The sequence below is a fragment of the Tympanuchus pallidicinctus genome, unplaced genomic scaffold (genome assembly GCF_026119805.1).
Source record: "Tympanuchus pallidicinctus isolate F22 unplaced genomic scaffold, pur_lepc_1.0 scaffold19, whole genome shotgun sequence".
Classification (NCBI taxonomy): domain Eukaryota; kingdom Metazoa; phylum Chordata; class Aves; order Galliformes; family Phasianidae; genus Tympanuchus; species Tympanuchus pallidicinctus.
The window spans coordinates 16,084,773-16,108,708 of NW_026294710.1; the positions used below are offsets into that span (position 1 = coordinate 16,084,773).

Below are 23,936 nucleotides of genomic sequence, written 5' to 3' on the forward strand. Positions count from 1 at the left end.
ACCACTGCATGGCAAAGATCTCCAAGTACAGACAGCAATTAGAATAGAGAGGGAAATAAAAAGACAGAAAACACATTGGGAACACTTCAGTCCTGATGGTATGAAAGGCTGGTGTACATGATAAACAAAGTGACAACAGCCCTCTTTAAGGTGGACACTTGACCTTCATCTTACATAGGGATTTATTTAGGTTGGACTACCCCATACCCAGTCTTGTTTTCCAAAAGGGATCAAATCTACAATGCAGTGGAATTTTGAAGCTGAATGTGGTTAGCTGTAAGAAAATTTCCATCCATGGCAAAAAGCTAGATGAAGTCATCAAGCTCATCTTTTCCCCACGTCTGTAATTTCCACCCTGGAAATAGTCCATGTCTCCCTTTGAAGTCTGCTCAGCCCCAGACATGCAGGTGAGACTCAGAACAGGAGAACAAATTTTTATTGCCTGCTAAAAAAAAGGAATAAAACCCCTTCTTGCAATGTAGTTATTACGTCATAGAAATAAGTCACTACTTTGCCAAGGGCTATTCTGTAGCCCTAATGAGCATTTGTTTGGGGACTTTGCTTAACTGTCTGTGAGAAGAACCACAGCTTTCAGCTCTCTTTGACTTCTCCATGATGATAGGATGGATTTCCAGGGATAGGATTTAGGGACCTGGAGGATGTTTGCAAGGCAGGCCAATAAAGTGTGAGTGGTTGATGTCTGCAATGATGCTCATGGACAGATCTTTGCTCCCCATGTGACTGAGGCAGCAGATGCTTCCCTCTTCTACTGCAGCAGTAATATTCACCTTTAGGTTTAATTGCTGATGGTTGTACTGCCTGAAGAAGGGGGCTGTCAGAGAAGGATGCTGGGAAAACAAAGCAGAGCTCTCCCCTGTAGCCAGCCTCAGCAAAGTGATTGGGAAATTTAAGGAGTTTAAGGCTGATTCCCTAGGTCAAGATGAACCTTGGTAGATGGAAGAAGGCTTCCCTTACTACTGCAAGCAGGTAGGAGCATCTCATTCAGATGGCATGTTTTAAAGCCTCTTCTCTCCTGCAGATGAATGAATTTCCAGGCTGGGTGTTGACTCCAGGAACTGTGTGGCCTCTTCCAAAGGGAAAAGAAAATGTATGCCAAGATCCTTGCCCTGGCAGTAGCCATGGCACATTATAGAGCCATGGCTGTTCACGAAGGTATGTGGTAAGAGGGTGAATGTGACCCCTGGGGGTGATGATGACACACTGAGGAGAAAAAAGTGTTTTCCAAGCAACTGTTTTTGCTAATGTGAGTATGGGGTGCAGCTGTAGTGCTGGTTCCTTTGAGTTTTTCATTAGGGTTCTTCTTTTTGGTTGGGAGTGGCTGGCCAACAGTGATCTCTGAAAGCTGGTACAAGCCACCAACCAGAGGACATGAGGCAGAAGATCTAAAAGTAGCCTTGAAACCTCCTGTTGCTCCCTAGAGTTAAGACTGAGCACCCCAATCTAGCTGTAGATATCCCTGTTCATTGCAAGGGAGTTGGACTAGCTGACCTTAATAGTCCCTTCCAACTCAAGTGATTCTATGATAACATTGTCTTACCTCTTCCCTGGCTCCCCAATATCTGTGCAAACCCACAGAGTTTTTGATGAGGAATTACCAGATCTGAAAGACAGGAGCCAAAGGGATCCTGGAGAAGAGCTTCAAACACTTACAGCATAATCAAGCCCATGTCTCTGTAGCTTCTGGGTCCTGTGGGAAGGGAGGGCTCCTTGCAAGCTCCCAGGAGTGCCGTGGGCTCAGTATTAAACAGTGGGGCCCTTCTCTTTGAATCCTTTTGCAGGAACAAGCCCTCAAGCTTTGAAAGTGTAAATTCACCTGGAGTAAATTCAGTGCATTCAACAAGGAGTTAATGGAAGCTTTGGCATCAAAGGCAAAATTAACTTGATTAAGTTCCTGTCCATCAATTAAGCCAATATACTCAACTATAATGCTATTTAATTTGAAGCTGGGAACAGTGCAATAAATCAATGTTTACAGATGTCTCTGGCAAACCTGTGATTGATGAAACGTGGTAATTTTGGAGGTGCATGGAAAATTTCAAATAAAATCATATTCCCTGGTGATTAATATAGCTGTCTGCGTTGGTATTTTCGACCGAAGGTACCAATTCAAATATGCTTCACATAACATGTTTCCAGTGACAGCTTCAGATACACCTGATCCAAGTAGTGAATGCATTTGGGTTTCATTGCCAAGCCAGCCCCCTCTGGCTTAGTGTCTCACAGAATGAGCTCTGGTTGCCCCTTTGTAGAGAACAGGGCACCGACCTTCTCTTTTTAATCCCATGGAACTCCTGCAGCTCACCGTTGTCTTTCTCCTCATTATCCCTGAATGCAAACAAGGGTGGGAGCATTTTGTAGAGTGAGCAAGACTCCCATGGACAAGTTATGGATGGAGGATTCTCTCTGGGGTTTTGGGATGTAGAAATACATAGCCCTCTGATATCAACAGCATTCTGAACAAGATTTCCAGATTGGTTACAAAGATTCAGCTCTTCCAGGGAATTTCTGTACACAGAACCCCAAGGTGTGGGTGATTCTGGGAAAGATTTTGGAAAGTGTTCTAAGTCTTGTTCAGCTTTAGTTGGGTTTTTCTCATGATGACACAGGTTATGGATAACGTGGAAAGCTGTGAGGAAGCCAAGGATTGGCGTTGCTTTCCCTCAGAGTCTTCTGGGATAGAAGGGACATCAAGGTCCAGGCTTTGGGAGAGAAGGGTTGATCCAAAAATAAGCTTATGGTGATCTCCTGTTAATGGCTGAGCTGCCTCCAAGACAACCCTGACATTTCAGCTGAAAGGCACTTATGGAGAAAGGAAAGGAGATCTTAAAAAGGAGCTCTAGAAAGGAAAATTGGAATAATTATCTGCCATTTTTGTCAGGGGAAAGTACTTTGTATTTCCAGTTGGGTAAGTTAAACCAAAAAGAGCCATTCATTATTTTTTTTTCTGTAGTAAACAGAACTGTTAAGTTGTAAAGAGCTCAGCATCAGGAGGCACAATGAAAAATGAAGAAATGAAAAACCCTGGGCTACAAAGAGCTGTGGACAGATATCTGTTTGCAGCCAGCAAATGATGCTCTTTTCCTGCTGTGTGGCCAAAGGGATTGATCAGGGACAAGTAGAAATGAAAGAGAGCACAAAACCTGCATCCTTCTAATCTCTACAGGAAACCTGCTCTTAGGAATGGGGTAAAACTTGGGTAAATTGGAGAGGATGAGCTAAAATGGGCTTTCTATAGTGAGAGAGTGAGAAAAATCCACCTAGCACTTCACCCCAGGAAATGCTCCAACCTGGATGAGTGTGGGTTGGGTCCCCAGCTGAAAGCCAAGGCAGTGAATGAAGTCCAAAGCATCAGTGAAACAAAATGGAAAAAAAAAAGTGAAGAGGTTGACCCCAGTCCTGCTATGGAAGCCTTCCTCCAGCAGTCAGAACGCTCCACTTTTTAGCAGGCCAACAGTAATAACTCAGCATCTATCTGCAAAAGAGAGAAATGCCAAAGAAAATAGACATTTTGAATTTCCCTTTTAAAGCCGTCATTAATTTAAGCATCCCTAAAAGTCATCAGATTTGTGTCCATGAAATGTATTTATTGAATGCCTAAAGAAAGTGAAATTAAATTTAAAACAACTGAACAGTTGATGTTCTTTAAACAGATTTTCTCATACACCTGTCCGTTCCCTGCCAGCTGCCATTGGTTAGTTCTGGCTTGTACAGAAAAAAACACTCAAATTGTTCATTCCTTGCAAATGACTTTTTTTTTTGTGCTGGAAGTTTAGCAAGAGGAGTACATTGCAGATCTGAATGCATGGGGTGTCCCAGGCTCTCTGCATGCAAGTCTAGAAGATGTTCTTTTAGGTGGCCCTACAGGTGCATTGGATGACTTACATTGTCTCTAATTATAAGATGATGAGGGTCTCTCTCTTAGCTGTAACATTTCAGGTGTTCACATGAAGGGTTTCTTTCCTGGCTGCCGCATTGTGTGATGAGATCATAGAGCCATACAATGTCCCAAGTTGGAAGGGATGCATAAGGATCATTGAGTCCAACTCATGAGATGGGCTTTTCTGCCCTTCTTCTCCTTCAGTGTGCAGGACAGCAGAGGTGGCCGATGTTCTGTTCCTCGTGGGGCAATCCCAGGGTGCAGGGAGAGAGAGCTCCCAACTGCTCAAGGACTTCATCAGCAGCGTGGCCCGCTCCTTTGAGAATGTGGTGATGGGCAAAGGAGGCATCCGGCTGGCAGTGGCACTCTATGGAGAGAAACCAAGGTGAGTCAGTGCATCCTCTACCACCAGCACACGGGTTCCTATAGCCCTACAGCTCTAGATGGGGACAATTTTTGCTAAGAAACTATTTCTCTTAATAAAGGGCTCTTGCTACTTGGTTGAACCGCTGCAAGAGCAAAGCAAGAGTTCAACCCCTAACAAGGTCAGCAAAGTACAGAGACATTTGGCCATGGGGAACTTTTCCCAGATAGAGAGGGTGATACTTAATCAGACAGAAGAAACTCCCTGCTCTCTAATCTTAGATACTGTTTTAAGATAGAAGGCTCCCCTGACCATTGTAAAGAGGATTCTGACTACCTACAAACCTTGTGTAACCATCTAAGTGTCAACCTCACTGTTGGCCATTACCATTAATGATGCATCCTTGCTATAATAAAAAACATTTTCTTGCCCTTTATTCACCCATATTCCCCCATTTCTCATTCCCAGGATGTGTATTGATCTGACAGACTATGTGACCATCGAAGAAATGCTGGTGGCAATTCAGGAAATTTCAATCAAAGGCAATAGCTTGAAAGTGGGGTCTGCCCTGGCATTTGCAGCTCATGCCATGTCTCGCCCAGATACACTGCGAGAGGATGTAGCAAAGGTAAGCAGCCTTCTGCTACCATTGCTCTGATGTAACACTCAGTAGGGATCAGAGTTCTGATGTTTCACCCAGGCATGAATGAGACAGTTGGGTTGCATTCACCCTATCTGTTTTTTGTTCTTGTTTTTGTTTTTGAGGTTCCTCACTTATGAGCTCATTCAGGTTCAGGTCTGAGGTAGAAAGAGAGGCAAGCCCAGATTTTCAAAGGACTGATTGAATTATCTCTCAAGCATCTGTGTTTTAATTCCTTCCTAACTCTTGTGGGTTAAATCTCAACCGAGATCTGAGATGTTGGTTTGGAAATCCTACAGTTGACTCTTTGAACTCCTCATATTGTGCTCTCTCATTCTCTAGCCCTGATTCCAATTCTTTTAGGTAGTTGTTTTGATCACAAGTGGGAAATCCAGTGATTTGGTTGAAGACAAAGCCCAAGTCCTGCAGGATGCAGGAGTAACCGTGTTTGCTGTAGGTATGTATGGACATAGAATCATAGAATTGTTTGAGTTGGAAGGAACCTTCAAAGATCCAGCTACCCTACAATGAACAGAGATATTTACAGATAGATTCTAGACATGCTAAGCTACCAAATACAGTGTGCACAAACACTGTACACAATCTACACATCAGGGAAGGCTGCAGATGTATAACAGCACCTACCTCCAAACACTGCATCCATCCCCTGGCACAGCCACTAGCAACTACTGCATGAACAGGAAAATCACATCTGCACTGTGCTTGGATTTTGTTGTTGTCGACTGCTGATTTATTCAGTTGATATCTGTGGTTTTGCATCTGTCAAAATGACTTGCAAATTCAGGAGGAGTTCAATAAATAGTTCCATTAAAGTCAAAATGTTTTGATGCGGCATTTTCAAAAATGAAATGTTTTGGGGGTTTTTTTTTCACATTTGAAGGTTTCTCTTAATGGGATTTAGAGACTGACTTTAGCTGTGTTAAGTTGTCCATCAGAATAATTCCATAGGCATGGAAAAATTTTAACCCCTTTCCAAAAGCCAAATACAGCCACTTATTACAAGTCAAACCCTTCTCTTTGCCAAGCAGTTTGGGGAGAAAAAAGAGTTGGTGGTGTTTTATTGTGGAGAACAGCTAGGGTAATTTGGACCAATGGAAGCACAAAATTATGGCTGATTTCTTTTTTTTTTTTTTTTTTTTTAATTCAGCCACTGGAAAGCCCAAAAAATTTCACACAGCCTCTTCAAACTCTCTTTGTCTGATTGCCTGTCAGAAGGACAGAAATGCCTCTGTGTTTAATGGGGAAAATGAAGGCAGATCTTACCCTCCTCCCTTTCACTGTCCACCCAAAGCATCCCATTAGCGGCCAGGTCCCCTTGGGCAGTCTCTAATATGCCTCTGAAAACAAACTTGACTTCTTTTCCCTTGTGCAAGAGGCCATACCTGCTCCACAATCCCCCACCCAGATTTTGGCTCCATTCCATTCCAGTACATTTGTCCCATTCATTCTTCAAAGACTTTTACTAATGCTTGACCTCCTCCACTGCGAGTCTCTGGGGTCCTCCTTTCTCTTTTTTTTTCTTCCTATAGGAATTAAAGATGCTGACAAGCATGAACTGAACAAAATAGCATCGGAACCCACAGCAGAGCATGTGATTTATGTTGATGACTTTCACCTGCTCCACAATGCAGCCCAAAAACTCTCACGAAGGCTCTGTTTCACTGCCTCAGAGCCCCCACGGCCCATCAAACAACCTGTGCAAGGTTTGTTGGGGTTCTCCTTTTATCCCGCCCCAAACAGACAATTCCTATTCCATAGATGTGCCAACCACACCATGGAGATGGGTCTCCCATATTCTCATTCATCTCAGGGGAATTCTATGGGTTGGCTGAGCCTGGAGGAGCAACCAGCTCAGTGGAGCATCTGTTGCTCAGGAGCAGTGGTCCTATGCATTTTGCTTGGTGTCTGCATTACCATGGTTAGTCTCAGGTTGGATATTAGGAAAAATTTCTTCTCCGAAAGAGTGGTAATGCATTGGAACAGGCTGCCCAGGGAGCTGGTGGAGTCACTGTCCCTGGAGGCATTCAGGAAACATGGAGATGTGGCACTGAAGATATAGTTTAGTGGACATGGTGGTGATGAGTTGATGGTTGGACTGGATGATCTTAGTTGTCTTTTCAACCTTTATGATTTTGTGATACCAGATGCTGAAGTTCTTACTGTCTTTTCGACAGGAGAGTAGCAATATTTTGGAGCAGTAGTTCTGCACCTTGGGATTTTCATGACGGGCTTATCATGGTGAACTGTGATATCATAGTCTTGGGTATAATTTTCATCCTTATGAAGATGCGAAGAGCATATAAAAAGATCCCAATAGAGATCTAGATCTCTCCCAAAAGATGTCCAAGTCCAGAGGTGGTGGCAATGAGTTCTTATTGTTCTCTTGGAACCCAAAAAAGATAAGTTCAAAAAGCTTAGAGCAGAGCTTGGAAGAACTTTGTGGATAAAGTCCAACACCAAATTCTTTCTCTGCACTGAATATTCTGACTCCCCCAGTGAAAGACCTTCACGCATCCAACACCAGTGCCATCGTGGTCCAAACAAAAGACCCTTATCTTCTTTTGCAGTTGAGAAGATCATCGGCCCCCGGGATCTGCGTGTGAGTGAGCACAGCCACAGCTCTCTGAGGTTCACGTGGATGCCAGCTACAGGGAGGGTGATGGGGTACCGTGTCCGTGTGTATCCCTTGTTGCCTTCAGGACAGCCAGTTTTGGAGGATCAGCAGCAGGTAGGCTTGCATTCCCATGTTGTAGAGCCCCAGTTGTGCTCACAGTGTTTGAGATTAATCCTCTCCCGAGGCTGTTGATGGCATAGTCCAGGTGGGAGATGGCACTGTGTCACTCAGCCATCCAGGTCATGGCTGAGTGCATCCCCATAAACTGCTGAAACTGCTTTTTTGAAGTGAAGGTCTATAGGGGACCATCAAATTTGCAGATGTGTCGATTGTTTGTGCATGATGGCATTACTATGAGAGTGAGGCAGGGAAGGAAGAAAGGAAGGAGAATATGACACAAGCTGTCATTAACTCTGTTGGGATGGATAAGAACAAGTCAATGGGAACCACTCCTTTCTTTCCCTACTTCTGTGACATGACCTCTCAAATAAGTCCACAGCAGCTCCTATTCTTCTTGTTGCCATCCTTAAATCTTGGTAGGGTTTCTGCATGTTTTTATTTTCCCATATCTTTGTGAGAAGGATGATGCTGTGTACCAGCTCACTCTGGGACAGCTTGGTCACTGAACAAAGCAGGACTGAAGGATAGAAAATGTATGCCTGAAAGCTTTCATTTCTAATAATAGAACAAACCTATGAAAGCATAAAATATTAAAGTTAAGATTATTAATTGTATTAATTATTCAGATTGCATTTAACAAGAATGATCATCCTTGACTGCTTCAGAATCTCATAAGAACATCATAAAAACACAGAAGTTATGTTTATTTCTTTCGCCCTCAGGCTATATTGAAATTTCCCTATACGAGCTTCAAAGAAACTCTCTTTGTCAAAAATAGTGGGTTTTCCTCCATTTTCCTTAAGGTGAGGATCGGGGACCCTCACCATTGTGGATGTTCTTGTTTTCATGGAGTTTCTACTGCATGTGATCCAGCTTTGGCATTATCCCGTGTTAGTGACATGTCCCTTGAGAGCCTGGGTATCTTTCAAGGATTGCACTGATCCTGCTCATGGAAGCACCTTGCACTAGAGGAGAAGCCTTGTGCTTCTAAACTGCTGTGAATGTGGGAATCTTCTACCCTCACAGAGACGTAATGATAACTCTCGTCCACCTGTGTGACAGATTTTGGTGGATGGTGACAAATGCACTGTGCTGGTGACTGATCTGAAACCCAACACCAAGTACGTCTTCACAGTGAGAGCCATCTATACAGATGCCCTCGGAGAGTCAGCAGCAGTCAAGGGGAAAACCAGTGAGTGTCTCTTCTGAAACCATTCCATCTTCTTGTTCATGCGGGCACAGGAAAAGAAACCACCTCAGTATCATATACCCAAGGAGTGGGGGATGTAGGAGTAGGAGAAACATCTATAGAAATGTCCCTGGTGTGGAGTGAAGCACTATGAGCAGATGTAGAGTAACCCAACCATGTACCATGTGCCATGTGTACAGCCCATTGGATAGCTCATCTCGTGTGCTGTGATGTGGAATTTGATGAATCCAGGCTGGGCTTCAGTTACTGTAACTCTAATGTACATAGGATGAAAGAAGCTTCTGGAGACCATGTGTTTAGAAACATGAGTTTTATGGAGAGATGTACGTTCTAAATATCTTGGTTTGGAAGCAGATGGTCCAAAAACTTTGGGTTGGCATTGTGTACTACTTAGAATTTCACTTCACTTAAGGAGAACACCAAGGGAGCAAGATCATGGCCCTCAGGAAATGTCCTAAGTAGTGATCTCTGTCCCGTGAAATGATCTAGATATCTCCTGGATTACAGTCAGCCACACCACATTCCTTTGCTGTCATATTGCTGACTGTAACAATGAGTTTTTGGAAACAAAAAAGTAAATGGACTCTTGGTCAAGCCCTGGACTGTAAGACATTGGGTCAGAAGTGACAAATTCAGCAAGTTTTGACCCAGAAATCTCCCCACTACTTTCAGATGATGTAAAGGCTAAAGGAGTATAGTAGTTGTACTCCTCCCTCTGTTTTGCATGAAGAACCAAGCCTGCTTTGCCCAGGGGGTTTTGAAAATAATGATTCCTTTTTCCTTTTCTTTTACTTCTTCTCCCTATCTCCGCAATGTCTAAATTGTTTGTCTTCTTGAGGGAAGATCTCTGACAGGATGAATAAATAAAGAGCCTCAATAAGGTTGACTCATATGTACTTGCCACAAATAAGATGGAATGGCTCTATGGGTTGGGATAAAGCCATTTGATCTCTTCTCTTATTATCCCCAACGTGAAGGCAGAGGCAGGAGCTATAAATCTGCCTGCCATGGCTGGCTGGATCTAAATGGGCTCCTCTTTCTAAGAGTCGCATCCATAGGTACAAGTAACATTTGATTCATGTGTTCTTGCTCAGCCTGCCTGAAACCACTGCGGAATTTTCTCTGCTCAGGAGACAATGCCCTGTGGGTAGATACTTCACAGTTTCCAACGCCATTCAAAGAGGAAGCCCCCAGGCACTCTGTCATGGGGTTTTTATGCTCATTTTTCAAGTGGACAAGGCTGTGATCAAGGGGAGAGTTTACTTTTGAGGATATGGCTGATAGAATAGGGAGAAATGTTGCTGCTCGCTGTTTTGTCTCTTTGTCTTTGAAGTCAAAAGCTTTTCCAGGTGTCTTTGATGTGGCTCTCTATTAAAGCACTGTTCCATCAATTTTTGTATCCCATAGCACCAGTGCCTCCAGTCACTAATTTCCGTGTGATTGAAGAAGGACTTTTTAGCTTGAAGGTTGCTTGGACTCCTCCCCTGGGCAAGCTGGAAGGCTACAAAGTCTACATCCCTGGAGGTGAGTTTGGTTTCCTTGGAGCTTGCTTTGAAAAGAGCAGTGACCCGAGAGCAGAAAAGGTGCCTTTTCATCCAAGAAAAGAGTGATATCACTCCAGAATAAAGCCGAGTTAGTTTTTCCAGTCAGTATAGTTCCTCTAGAATGAAGGACAAGAATCTTTTGAAGGAAGATATAGGAATGATGGTGCGGATGCATTTTACTGTTTGCACTACCACCCTGGATATTTTTCATAAGTGCCTGCTTTGGTGTGCATGTGGGATGAGTTCAAGCCTTTGGTATAGCCAACATTCACCTCTGTGTGATCTGTGGGGCTGGGGACAGCACAGATGCATCAAGTCTTAACTACAGACCCGATGGTTAGCAAAATTTCAAAGGCATGCTCTTTGCTGTTGCCTTGAGTACATTGCAATGGGGTGTAGACTTTAGGCACTGGGAAGGCTTCACCATCACTCTTCTCCTTGGTTTTTCAGCCAACAGACCTGGAATGACCTACGAGTGGGTTCTGCAGGGTGATGTCTCCTCCCATGTGCTAGATAACTTGCAGGAGGATAGAGAGTACAGCATCAGCATCTATGCAGTGTACCCCCAGGGTCCAAGCCAGCCCGTGACTGCCATGGGGAGAACATGTAAGAGGTTTGACTCCTTGACTCCTTCTTGCTTTGGGCACTGCATTCACTCTTTGCTGTTGATAAGCACCCCACCATTGGGCATGTGGCAAGTGTGCACCAAAAGAGCATTGCTCACAGGTCCTTCCTAAGTCCATCCTGGAGCCATGCTCTTCCCTCATCACGTGCATGGGATGTGGCCACACCACACCAGTCAAGAGGAAAGGAAGGAGATCTGTTATGTGCCCATGCTGCAGAAAGCAAGCAATGTTGCCCGTGAAGGATCAGTCCTGAAAAGCAATGGCCATAGGTTTAGATTTTCTCATCACTGTTTTCATAAGATGCTTTCGTCCTTCCAGGCAAAGACAGAGCCCTCGGAAATCCCTCTCCAATCAGTGGAGACAACAGCACCAGGAGGGCAGCCAACAAAGTCCTCTGGTGGTCAGTATGCACTTTGAAATATTTGTTCCCTGTCCTTCCAGTGAAGCCCCTGCCTGTGAGGAGCATCTTGCTGCAGAATGAGACCACTGATACACTCCAGATGCGGTGGAGCTCTGTCCGGGGTGCAACGGGCTACAGGCTCACCTGGACATCAGCAGGTAAAAGCATGGGAACGGGATGCAAGCATTGGCGGTCAGGGAGGTGGGGAGGCACTGGAAGTACTGACCAGTTTTCTGCTGAGCATGCAACAACAATTGGCAAAGGCTAGCTGTAGGTGTCCGTTCACTGCAGGGCAGTTGGACTAGATGAGCTTTAAAGGTCCCTTCCAACTCAAATGATTCCCAGGTTTCTTGGGTCTGTTGCACCAAGACCTGACTTAATCTGCCAGCATCCCATATTGTACCCTCTTTCTCAGGCAGATTTTTGTGTTTGAAGACAGATCTGCATTTGCAGCTGGAGCCTCTCCATTCTCTGAGCCCAAACATAGCTTCATTGCTGGTGTGCGGGAGCAGGAGTTAGAAATTCAGGCTTGATGGCATATTTTAGCCTTGAGAGATGGATGATTCTGTGGTTCAAAGATGAGATGTGTGTCAGGACACCTGGACTCCATCACAAACTTTGAAAAAAAACAGCATTCCTTCCTATGGCTTATGAAATAAGAAGAGATTTCTCACTGGAGATGGAGGGGATTAGATGGAGAACAGCTCTAAGGTAATCAGAAGGGAAAAATCTTTCCAGGGAAGGTATAACACTGCTTTTATTGCTTTGTAAAGAATGGTTCTCTATAAAAAGAAATCCAAGCACACCCCAAAACTGCTTTTTATCCAGTCTTTGATTTATAAGCCAAATAGAGCATCCTCAGCCTTCCACCTCTTCTCAAGGGGAATGAGCAAGATGTGTTCGGCCAAAGTGTGATCACATCACTTCTGTGCTGGGTTTATTGTATATGAGCAGATCTTTCACTCAATACCAGCTCACCCCAAATCCAGGGGTGACAAAAAGCCCACCATCACCACTGTTCTCCCACACTCCATCTCATTCCAGGTCATGCATTACAGTGGTGCTGGGATCAATGATGACCGTCCCCGTTCAGCCATCCCGGGTGCTGGAGGATGTTGATTTTTCCTCTTTAACAGAGAATAGACAAAAACAAACCAACTCCTTATAACTGTCCATAGTGTATGGGTTGGGAGAGGGGGATGGGGCGTAGGGTGCTGATGGAAGCAGAAAATGGAGACATGGCACCCTCCAGTGACCAAAACTGGAAATGGCATCCCTCCACTCACCCCTCCCTCACTCCCATCGTGCTGCCAGCATCTCTCTGCTTCTCCGAAAACGAGCTGCAACCGGCAGGGATTAGGTATTAACTCTTCTCTGTTCATGCCTCCCTCTAGAATGATGCTGAGAAGTTCTGCTGAGAGTATTCTAGTCTGTAGCAGGGATACAAAACCAATGGAGAATATGTCTTTTGTGGCATTTCGTCTCCCATGTCCAGCAGGGAAGGAAGGATGGCTCCAACACTAAGTCACCGAGGGCTGGACAGAGTGTGGACCCTGTTAGAGGACTGCTCTGAGCCCCATATACATTCATTTGGAACAGGCTGCCCAGGGAGCTGATGGAGTCACCATTCCTTGAGGTGTTCAAGAAAAGGGTAGATGTGGCAATGAGGGACACGGCATAGTGGATATGGTGGGGATGGGTGTGCAGTTGGACTTGATGATCTGAGTGATCTTTTCCAATCTTAATGATTTTATGATTTTTCTGTCGCTACCTGATTTCTTTGACCTGAAAAGCCCCAAATTACCTTGATCTGTTGGTGATTTTTGGGTGGTGTGGGTTATTTCCATCATCTCCTCAACAAAGACTTGTGCTTATTGTGCCCTGTCCTTACTGTCCTTGGTTTGAGGACCTCATGGGTACAGGTGCAAGCCAGGAGGACAAATGCCATCCGATCTCATGCAACCATATAATCCTCAAGTGATCGTTTGTAGGATCCCAGCTGGGTGGTCCTCCTTGGCCCGACCTATTCATCAACCATCATTTCCATTTGCAGATGGCAGCATCCAGGATGTGAACCTCAGCAGCACCTACAGCTACTACATGATCCAAGGTCTGCAGCCTGGCACAGAATACACTGTCACCATCAACCCCATCTTTGGAGATGTTGAGGGGCCAGTGGTGAGCAGAAAAGCAACCACAGGTGTGTGCCCCACAGTAGCAGTATAGGCAGGGGAAGAAGTCCAAGAGGACACAGATTGGGGTGAGACTGTGCTGGCATCACCAAGTTGGTGTCATTTGTGGTCACCATCTAGCCTGTTACCTGATGTAAAGAGCAGCTGTGGATGTGTGACACCTGGGGACATCGTTTGGTGGGTGTCATGGCAATGGGTTGATGGTTGGAATTGATGATCTTAGAGGTCTTTTCCAACCTCAGTGGTTCTATTCTATTCTATTCTATTCTATTCTATTCTATTCTATTCTATTCTATTCTATTCTATTCTATTCTATTCTATTCTATTCTATTAAATTCCATTCCATTCCATTCCATTCCATTCCATTCCATTCCATCCTATCCTATCCTATCCTATCCTATCCTATCCTATCCTACCCTGATAGTAGCTTCTGGGGAGTCACTTAGAATCTATGGGGTCCTAGAACTGAACAGGCAAATCTTTCTTGCAGTGGCTTCAAGCACTGTGCAGATGTTGAATGTGAGTGAGATATCCACCAATGCTGCTCTGGTCTCCTGGGACTCAGTTGCTGGGGCCACTGGCTACCGAGTAGCTTGGGGTCCTACACCAGGTAAGATCCCACTGCCCTCCATCCTGAATCACCCACACCTCCTCCAGTAGCACAGGAGATAAGGCTCTGGGAACCTCAGGAATGATGAACATAAGAACAACTCCAGCTCATTAACTGGCCTGAGCTACTTCAGAGCATGAGCTGAAACCAGAAATTATTCCAGGGCCTGTCTTGCAGTGCTGGCAGATAGGGTCTCTGCAACCTGACCCCATCCCAATTCATATCCCAGTGGGTACCACTGGTAATGGTTTTACGTTACCTTGCCTGGTCCTTGAGGATGAGCTGAGTCACATCAGCAGTGCAGGGGCTCTGCAACTCCCTGTAGGGCTGGGGTGAGGCAGAGAACACATAGGTGCATCCGGTGACCCATATTATGTTAACTGGGGCCTTGGGTGTGAGAGCTGGTTCTTTTGGATCCTCTTGGTGAGTTCAATTGCTTTGGTCATTCAGATTCCTTAATAAACAATCAAAGGAATATTCTCTTGTTCCAGCAAACACAGGCTGAGTCAAAGATGGGGAAACTATGGTGCATCTCCTAGTGTACGATAAAGCTACTCCCCAGATTTTAGTCTTTATCCTCTTCTATTTCTTTTTCTCTCTTTTGCAAAGAATTTTTTGGGAAAGATCGACCTCGGCAGCTGGCCCTCAACAAGTCAATCACAACTTACCAGCTCCGCAACCTGGCCCATGACACCGAGTATGTGATTTCCCTCTATGTGCTCTTTGGCTCAGTGGAAGGACCAGGGATCACAACCACAGCCAAGACATGTGAGTATGAGCAGAGTGTTCAAGTAACTACCATAGCATGCATCCATTGGGTGGATGGTTCAAGTTGGTGTATGTCTACTGAAGGGAGGTTCCAGATTTATCATCAGAGATGGAAAGGTAGAGGAAGAGGACTAGAATTCAGTATGGAGATAATGGTCTAAACATTGTGTTGAAAGGTTGACATGGGCAAACACTCCTATTCACAGCACCCATGGGAGCTCCAGGTGGATGTTTCAGTCTTGCAGATAGGATCCCATAGCTGCCTGAATCCCCATGCTGTCTCTTTTGGATTCACAGACATGCTCCTAGCTGAAGCTACAATGAAACATACACTTTGGTGCTAAGGGCAATAGGATGTACATGCAAAGCTTTAGAGTGTTCAGACCAGTTTCCCTCCAAATTAGAGCAATTAGGCACCAGGGATAAGCAAAGATGGCACTTTTAAATATTCTCCAATTTTGGCTTTACTATACTGCCAACATGGAGCCTTCGGGGCAGCAATCAGTGCACTAACGCCAACTTAATCTTGCAGCTCCTCTTGGCTACATCTCCAATTTCAAGGTGACATCCTACACCAGCTCAAGCCTGTCTCTGGCATGGAGCATCATGTCGGCTGCCACCAAATTCAAAGTCACCTGGAGACCTGTGGGAGCCAGCAATGGTGAGCAGAAAAAGGGTGAACGTACTTATTCCTGTCAAAGACCCATGTCAGTGGCCATGGAAGATACCTTTCCAAAGTCCTTATCCACTGCCTGGAGCAGGAAAGAGATCTCACTGCTACAAAACAATCTTCAGCCAACACCCATTGCTGATAGATCTTTCTCTCTTTGTGTTCGTGCTCTTCTATTTATGAAGTTAATCCCCAAAGCTCTGGAATTGCAGTGCAGCAAAGAAAGGCTGTTTCCCTTGAAGGGGATGCCGCCAGCCTCACTGATGAGCTACAAGAAGCATCCCTTCTTTTACAGAAAAACAGGTGGCCAAGACTCAGTACCTGGGCAGCAGATTGTTGGCTCACCAGATTGACCACCTCTTGCCTGACACCTTGTATAAAGTCAGCATTAGGGCTGTCTTCAGCAAGACTGAGGGGCCAGAGGTGACTCTGACTCACCGCACAGGTACGTCCTTATGGAACAGCCCTCTGTGTTGGGACACTGGGGTTGGATTCATGGGGTTTTGCTTCTTCCAGTGTATTTTTCACATGAGTTTATCAGAACCCATAGTGTTTAAATATGCCTCTGAATGATCTATTCTCTTGTTCCTCCCTTCACGTCCCTGTGATGTGCAACCAGAGTTTGGTGCTGGCAATAAAAATATGGATGAGACCCCTCAGTTTAACTGCACAGTGCTCTGCTTCATGGATTCTTCTAGTAAATACAGCCTGGTATCTCTGGGTAGAGTCATAGAATCACTGAGGTTGGAAAGGACCTCTGAGATCATCCAGTCCAACCATCAACTCATCCTTACCATGCCCACCAACCATGTCCCTAAGTGTCACAACTACACATTTCTTGAACACCTCCAGGGATGGTGGTGACCCAAAACCTTCCCTGGGCAGTCTGTTCCCTTGCTTGAAGAAATTTTTCCTAATATCCGACCTGAACCTGAACTTCACCTCTTGCCTTTTCTTCCAAAATGCAATCAACGACTAGGGAGTTATAATTCATAACTACTGAGTTTTTCTTCAGTGTCATGACTTAGAACAACAAGCACTTCATTACTTCCAACATCTGACCCAGTTTTGGCTGGGATAGAGTTAATTTTTCTTCCCAGTAGTTGATCTGATGCTGCGTTTTGGATTTAGAATGAGAAAACTTTGATAGCACACCAACGTTTTAGTTGTTGCAGAGCAGTACTTACACTAAAACAAGAACTTTTCAGCACCTCACACTCTCCTGCTAGCAAGGAGCTGGGAGGGGACAGAGCCAGGACAACTGACCCAAAGTGGCCACAGGGACATCCTGTATCATATGGCATCGTGCTGAACAGTAAAACTGAGGCCAAAGGGTCCACCATTTCTCAGGGACTGGTTGAACATCAGTCAGGGAGTGGTGAGGAACTGTGTTCTGTATCACTTACTTTTAAAAATTTGTTTTACTTTTTTTTTTTTTAACTTCCCCTTATTTCTTTCTTATTAAACTGCCCTTAGTGCATGAATTTCTACACTTTTCTATTTTGCAGCATCTCTCGCAGACTCCAGTCCCATCCACACCATCCAAGATCTGAGGATTACCAACACTGCTATCAATAGTTTGAAGCTGTCTTGGAAGAGGCTTCCAGAGGCAACTCACTATAAGATATCCTGGGTACCAATCAGAAGTAAGCATCCTGCTCCCTTAGGTGCAGTGTGAGGACAAAGAACAAAGATCACCAGAAAACACAAACTTAACTCAATCCTTTTCCCACAGATCATCAGGGTGGATGGGAGCTATAGTATCTCCAGGGACAGGCTGAAGGCCTGAAAGTTGGCCAAGTTTTCATCTGTAATCTGGAGATCAGTTGGATTTAAGTGTAGTTGTATTCAAGAAGTCAGGGAAGGGATTCCATTCCAGCAGTGTATATGATGCCAGGTCAGGGAGGAAAACAACTGTAACAGTAATTGTTAATAGCAATCACCCTGCTCTTTCTATGTAGTATCATGGATTTATTTTATTTGTTTGTTTATTTGTTTTGTGGTGTCGCTGCAATTGTGGCTAGGTGGCTTGGAAACCTCACAGTTAGTTGGAGCTGAGAGCAACTCATTCACCATCCCCAAGCTGAAGGAGAGCACCACCTACACCATTGGTGTGTCTGCAGTGATTGGAGGACAGGAGGGAAACCCCACACTCCTCACAGCCAAAACTTGTGAGTATGGAATAAATGTCACCAGGCAGTGCCAGGGATTGTGATGGGAGATGGGATGGGATTGGGCAAGGAGAAATATAATTGGGCAGTATCGATGGGAAATATCTTCACCATTCTCAGCAGGTTAAATGTAAATATCATTCATGAGTTTATGGCATCATGTAGGATGATCAGGGGACTGGAGCACCTCCCCTATGAGGACAGGCTGAGGGAGCTGGGCTTGTTCAGCCTGGAGAAAAGAAGGCTGAGGGGTGACCTCATTGCAGCCTTTCAATACCTAAAGGAAACCTACAGAGGGGAGGGGAATCAACTCTTGGAAAGGGTTGTTATGTGTAGGATGAGGGGAAATGGTTTTAAGTTGAGGGAGGGGAGATTTAGGTCGGACATCAGGGGGAAATTCTTTACTATGAGAGTGGTGAGGTGCTGGAACAGGCTGCCCAGAGAGGCTGTGGATGCCCCGTCCTTGGAGGTGTTCAAGGCCAGATTGGATGGGGCCCTGGGCAGCCTGGTTTAGCATTAAATGTGGAGGTTTGTAGCCCTGCATGTGGCAGGGGAGTTGGAGATTCATGATCCTTGAGGTCCCTTCCAACCCTGGCCATTCTGTGATTCTGTGTAATACGACTGATGCTGCAGAATAGGGAGATTTGGAAATCCAGGGGTGGAGATCAGGTACATAAAACAGTCACGGAGGCTTCAAGGAGTAATAGCATCTGGTACAAGTGAACAGGCATAAAGTTAATTTCCCACCTCAACAACTCAAATTTAATGATTGGTTGGGAGAAAAACCCGGCATCCAGGCTGAAGATATGACAATTATTTGATAAAATTATATCAGTTCGCATTTAGGGAATGATTTAGTGGTCAATATTGATGGTAGGTGGACAGTTGGACCAGATGATCTTAGAGGTTTTTTCCAACCTTAATGGTGAAGGTCTCTGAAACTCATCACGGATGAAGATGTGTTTTCTAGCATACCCTTCATTGCACCCTGACATAGATGTAGAGGACATGGTAGTGATGGGTTGTTACTTGGACTTGATGATCTTAGTGGTCTATCCAACCTTAATGATTCTATGATAAGCTTGCTTTCTTTTTCTTTGCAACAGTGGATTTACCCAAAGTGACTGAGTTCACTGTGCAGGAAGCTGCAGAGGCCAGTGTTTTGCTGACTTGGACTGCTGTTCCTGGAGTATCCACGTACCTACTAACATGGCGCTTGTCCTCAGGTAATATTCATATGGTTGGGAAAGGAAAGATGGCTTGTAAATTGGACACATCTGAGATGAACTGCCCTAACTAAGAGTATTTGAGGATGGAGCATGAACAAGTGTGGCTTGGCTTGTGGTCTATTCAGTTCAGTACTTGGTCTTAGAGACAGCTGATGCAGCAGAAGATGAAAGTGGCAGGTAATATAGAAGAAATTTCTTTCCACCAACAGCCTTAATTGCCATCCAGAGAGCCCTAGGCAGGCATGAGCAGTGTGCCCAGGTGGCCCTCATGAGGTTCAACAAAGCCAAGTGCAAGGCTTTTCACCAGGTTTGTGGCAACTCCACATTTCCCTGGGCAGACTGTTCAATGCCTCACCACTTTCTGAGAAGAAATCTTTTCCTAATACCTAACCTGTAATTCCCCTAGTGCAACTTGAGGCCGTTGGGAATAGTTAACCAAGAAGTGGTTGATTTTGTTTTCCATACAGCCTTAATTCCTTTCTGTTCAAAAGCTTTACCATACAGCAAAGATCTTTCAAAACTTTCCTAATCATTGCTTATAATTTTTAGCATATATTTGTTTGGGTTTGTTGTTGTTTTTTTTTACCCAATTGATTTGGCCCTAATAGGTTTGTCATTTTAAAGAACCAGGTTTCTTATTTTTTCAGGAATAGGCTTAAGCCTGTTTCGATATAGCAATTTTCCTGTCATTGCTTCAGCTTCAGCTACTAGCTTTTTTTTTTTAATCTTCACAAGCCAATAAAGAAAACAGATCTGACAAAATTCCCCTGTGCTCCCTGCAGTGCTTTTATGAGTTACCAGGTCATCAACTTTAATTTTTTTTAATTCCGAGGACATTTTAGTATTGGCAGCCTAAGGCTTGCAGCATATGTCACTCAGAATGAAGTCTCCTGCGATAACATCATTTTTTTTCCTCTACATATTATAGATAAATGATTAGGGAACAGAACATTCAGCTCTCTAGGGTGATTTAAGTGATCTAATGTAACTGTTCCTCCCCTGTGCTGTGCTGTTAAAGTATCGATCTGTAAGCATTCAAAAATCATTGGTTTCAGAGTTGTCAGGGGCTCAGAAATGGATAATAGCACATCTGACAGTCCCACTGTGCCCTCACTCGATCGCTCCTTCTGAAATAGGTTTATAATTATTGATTTAACATCACAATCCCATGAATCTTGCCACTGAGTTTCAATAGTACCAATGAGATTAAATTTATGCTCTTGAGTAGTTCGAATTTCTCTTGTTTAATTATCCAAGTATAGAAAGACCGTTAAGAATTATGCCCTTTTTTTTTCCTCTTGGTGCCTTTATTAATTTTTTTTCTCAGCAACTTTTACCCATTTGCCTTTCCCTCCAGTTGGGCTCATTTAATGCCCTCCTCCCTACCTGCCTGCTCTAACCATCCTGTTCTGTAAGAGTTTGGATCCCCTTCCACTCAGCTGGAGGTCATCACAGTTGTAAATCTCCATCTCTGGTGCTACATAAAACAAACCCCATTCACCTTGATAGGGCTCCATCCATATCCAATCTTCCTGCCCTCTCTGATAGGAGGGACGTTGGAGAGATTCAGCTAGATATTATAGAATCACAGACTCATTAATTTTGGAAAAGATCACCATCAACTCCTCACCACGTTGCCTTTCTCTCTCTTGTTTCTCTCATCTCTTGAGTACTACAAAAGCCACAAAGTTTGCTTCTATTCAATCAATGTTTTGCATTCATTCTTTGAAAACTGTCTCCAGAAAAACCATGGTCTTTCTCTAGTGCTTGTAGACCTCTTCCTCCATAAGCTTACCAGCCTCATGCTGTGTATTCTACCCTGGATGTGATCAGAGGTATTTCCTACCTCAGTCTACTACCAACTTCTGCTTGTGACAGAGTGTGGTAACCTTACACTTTCTCATTATGTGAAAAACCAAACATGAAACAAAGGGTTTTAGTGCTAGATAGCACTAGACAGCACAGTGTAAATGTAGTGTAATGTAAATGAAACAGGTTATTTACAACTACTTAATTTATTTCCCTAGAAGCTAACCATTATTCTTTTAAGGAGAAATGTTATTTCAGAATGAAAAGGTACAAATTTCATTTTGATCGCTGTCAAAACTCATCATTCAGCATTTTCAAAAATGAGACACTTTAAAAATGTCAAAACATTGTTATAACTTTTACATAGATTTTTTTCCCACCATTTTAAACTAGAACTATCTGTGGTACACAAAAGCATTTCTCAAGTTAAGCTTACTTCTCAGCAAGCTTTCCATTCATTAACAAAGAGTCCTGCTTTTATACACATCAGCCTTTGCAAAGTATAATGGATGTTTCTCCCTTTTTTCCAGCTTCTGATCTTTCCCTGGAAGTGCTACCAGCAGCTTTGAGATCGTATCGAGTGACAGGACTGAGCTCTGAGGAGACGTATTTGTTTTCCATAAGACCGGTCTTTGGAGATAGAGAAGGACCAGAGACAACACTCGTTGGGCAAACAGGTATGAAGTCAGAAAGGTCATTCTGTAGTTTTTCTTAGGTAACTGCTGTTGAAGTTAATTTCCTGTTGTTTTTTGTTTTGTTTTGTTTTGTTTTGTTTTCCTAAAATTCTGTTTCTTTTCAAGGTAATACCATCATAACTAAGATGTTGACAGTGATGGGTTGATTGATGGACTAGATGATCTGAGTATCCTTTCCAACCTTAATGATTCTTTGATTCTATGTCGGCTGACAGCTGGACCTCACGGCGATTCACCTCCACTGGTCTCTCCCATGACTTCTGCAAAACAGGCTACCATGAGATCCCCATCTCCAAGCAATGTGAAGACCACTCCTCTTCCATTAGCCACCACTACATTACAACCAACCCCAAACACCCTCCTGTCATCTACCACAGCTTCTGCACCGCTGACAGCTCTCCCTGGGCCAAGTGAGCGTGTTATCTATGTTTGATTTCAGGATGATGTAGAACTGGGTCAAACCACCAGGAATTATTTTTTTCCTCTGATCTCAGGAGCCAAAATCCTAGTCTTCATTCAGTATATAGTGAGAGTAGCCAGTGTTGGGGAAATTGGAGACACAAACCATATATAATGCAATTAAGCTCTCGGCACCATCCTGTGGGGTGAAGGTGCTTGCTCATCAATACTTGGCATCACAGAATATACTTGAGCTGGAATTTGTTTCATTGTTCCATACACTCTAAGGCCCCACAACTTACAGAGATTCTCTCTCCTCTCTGCAGTCTGTGGCAAGTTCAAAGCAGACATTGGGTTCCTGGTGGATGAGTCCTCAAGTATTGGCTGGAGCAATTTCAACAAAGTGAAGGATTTCCTCTTCCGGATCATTTCTTATTTCCCTAAGATTGGGCCTGAAGGGACACAGGCAAGCATTTGTTATTCTGTTTCCTGAAGGTGATTTCTGTCCAAGTCTTTACCCATTGCTCACCTCTGCAGTGCCAGCAGTCTGCTCACTCATGCTGAGATTCAGAGAGGTTTTGACTAAAAACACACATCTAACAAAGACCAGAATAGAAATATTCTAAATCTCAGCCTGAATATCTATTTGTATGGAGATATTCCCATTGCTTGGTTATTAGGAATGCAAATTCCAAACCTATTGAAATACTATCCAATTTATAGAGCCCAGTGATGTATCAGCCTTTGGGTGCCTTCCTGGGATCCTATTTCATCCCACATCCAATCCACTAATGAGAAGAAATCCCGATTCTCAATCTGTGGTATGAAACTTCCACAGTATTAAAACCATGACCAAGCAAAGCAAAGGTACAGGACTCCTTAAATATTTTATTTGGGGTCATTTGTGATTAATTAACATTCTATGTGAACTAGTCCATTGAATGCAGCTTTCAGTTGAAAAGGAAATAGGAAGCTTCTTGCACTCTTTCCTTGTAGGCAGCCTTGAAGGTTTAGGCAAGTGATGAGTTTACCCTAATTTAACAAATAATTCTGGGGAGATGAAGCCACCTCAGTTTAGGCTGGTATCACATGAACTGAGTAGCTGAGCTCTCTTTGCTGTCGATGGAGGATGAAGATTTGATTGAGGAGGGATGCACAGTGTCAGGGGAGATGTTGCTCCCACACATTCATGAGCTGCCAGAATTGTATTTCCCATCAGGTCTATGCTGTATCTACCAGCCTGTGCCAAAATTTCTGGTGCCCTAGAGTACAAAATAGTACCTTGCCCATGCTTAAGCATCTGAATTGTAACATATGTGTTGTCTGTGAAATGGGTGTTTTTGTGCCTTTTTTTTTTTTAACTTGTAAGAAATACAGACTAAGGAATACCACTTATATTGCAGTGCCATTGGTTGTGTTATCCACTCAAGATTTACTGAGTGATCAGTGAGTCATAGAATCATTTGAGTTGGAAGGGACCTTAATTCATGGCCATCTAGCCCAACTCTCCAACATTGAACAGGGACAACTACAGCTAAATCAGTTTGCTCAAAACCTGGTTCAGCCTGACCTTGGATGTCTCCAAGTGATGACACCTTTGCTGTGCTCCTGAGCCCTCCACATCTCTCATCCTTTTGTTGTTTTTTTTTTATCAGGTTGCTGTTGCACAGTATAGTGAGGAGCCCAGAGCAGCCTTCCACTTCAACCAGCACCAGGACCGCAAAGGTGCTCTGAAAGCTGTCAAGGAGCTACACTACCTAGGAGGCAACACAAAAACAGGTGTGTATGTGTGAGTCTATACATGTTGGGAAGCAATTTTGGGCCAAGACAGAGGGTCAAGGCCTGAGAAGCTGTATGAATATTTTGAACCAGTTTACCTGGTTAGAAAGTTACAGTCTAAAGTTCTGTAAAATTTGAGAGCAGAGAATTATATGTGTTTTTTATTTCCAGGGATGG

At 44.0% G+C, this 23,936-nt stretch overlaps 1 protein-coding gene across 1 annotated transcript in view; it reads left to right on the forward strand.

Moving 5' to 3' along the window:
- The window catches only part of LOC128079686 (collagen alpha-1(VII) chain-like), a 97,159-nt gene that overhangs the window by 9,700 nt on the left and 63,523 nt on the right, over positions 1-23,936 (forward strand). The window contains exons 2-23 of the mRNA XM_052681124.1: positions 1,040-1,173; positions 4,103-4,283; positions 4,731-4,890; positions 5,266-5,359; positions 6,453-6,626; positions 7,491-7,651; positions 8,720-8,849; positions 10,275-10,391; positions 10,862-11,017; positions 11,479-11,595; positions 13,491-13,637; positions 14,120-14,239; positions 14,849-15,007; positions 15,540-15,668; positions 15,973-16,122; positions 17,186-17,323; positions 17,702-17,848; positions 18,955-19,074; positions 21,417-21,563; positions 21,797-21,991; positions 22,307-22,446; positions 23,636-23,759. Of these exons, the coding sequence (XP_052537084.1) occupies positions 1,107-1,173; positions 4,103-4,283; positions 4,731-4,890; positions 5,266-5,359; positions 6,453-6,626; positions 7,491-7,651; positions 8,720-8,849; positions 10,275-10,391; positions 10,862-11,017; positions 11,479-11,595; positions 13,491-13,637; positions 14,120-14,239; positions 14,849-15,007; positions 15,540-15,668; positions 15,973-16,122; positions 17,186-17,323; positions 17,702-17,848; positions 18,955-19,074; positions 21,417-21,563; positions 21,797-21,991; positions 22,307-22,446; positions 23,636-23,759 (3,073 nt within the window). The 5' untranslated portion in view covers positions 1,040-1,106. The remainder of the gene's footprint in view (positions 1-1,039; positions 1,174-4,102; positions 4,284-4,730; positions 4,891-5,265; positions 5,360-6,452; positions 6,627-7,490; positions 7,652-8,719; positions 8,850-10,274; positions 10,392-10,861; positions 11,018-11,478; positions 11,596-13,490; positions 13,638-14,119; positions 14,240-14,848; positions 15,008-15,539; positions 15,669-15,972; positions 16,123-17,185; positions 17,324-17,701; positions 17,849-18,954; positions 19,075-21,416; positions 21,564-21,796; positions 21,992-22,306; positions 22,447-23,635; positions 23,760-23,936) is intronic.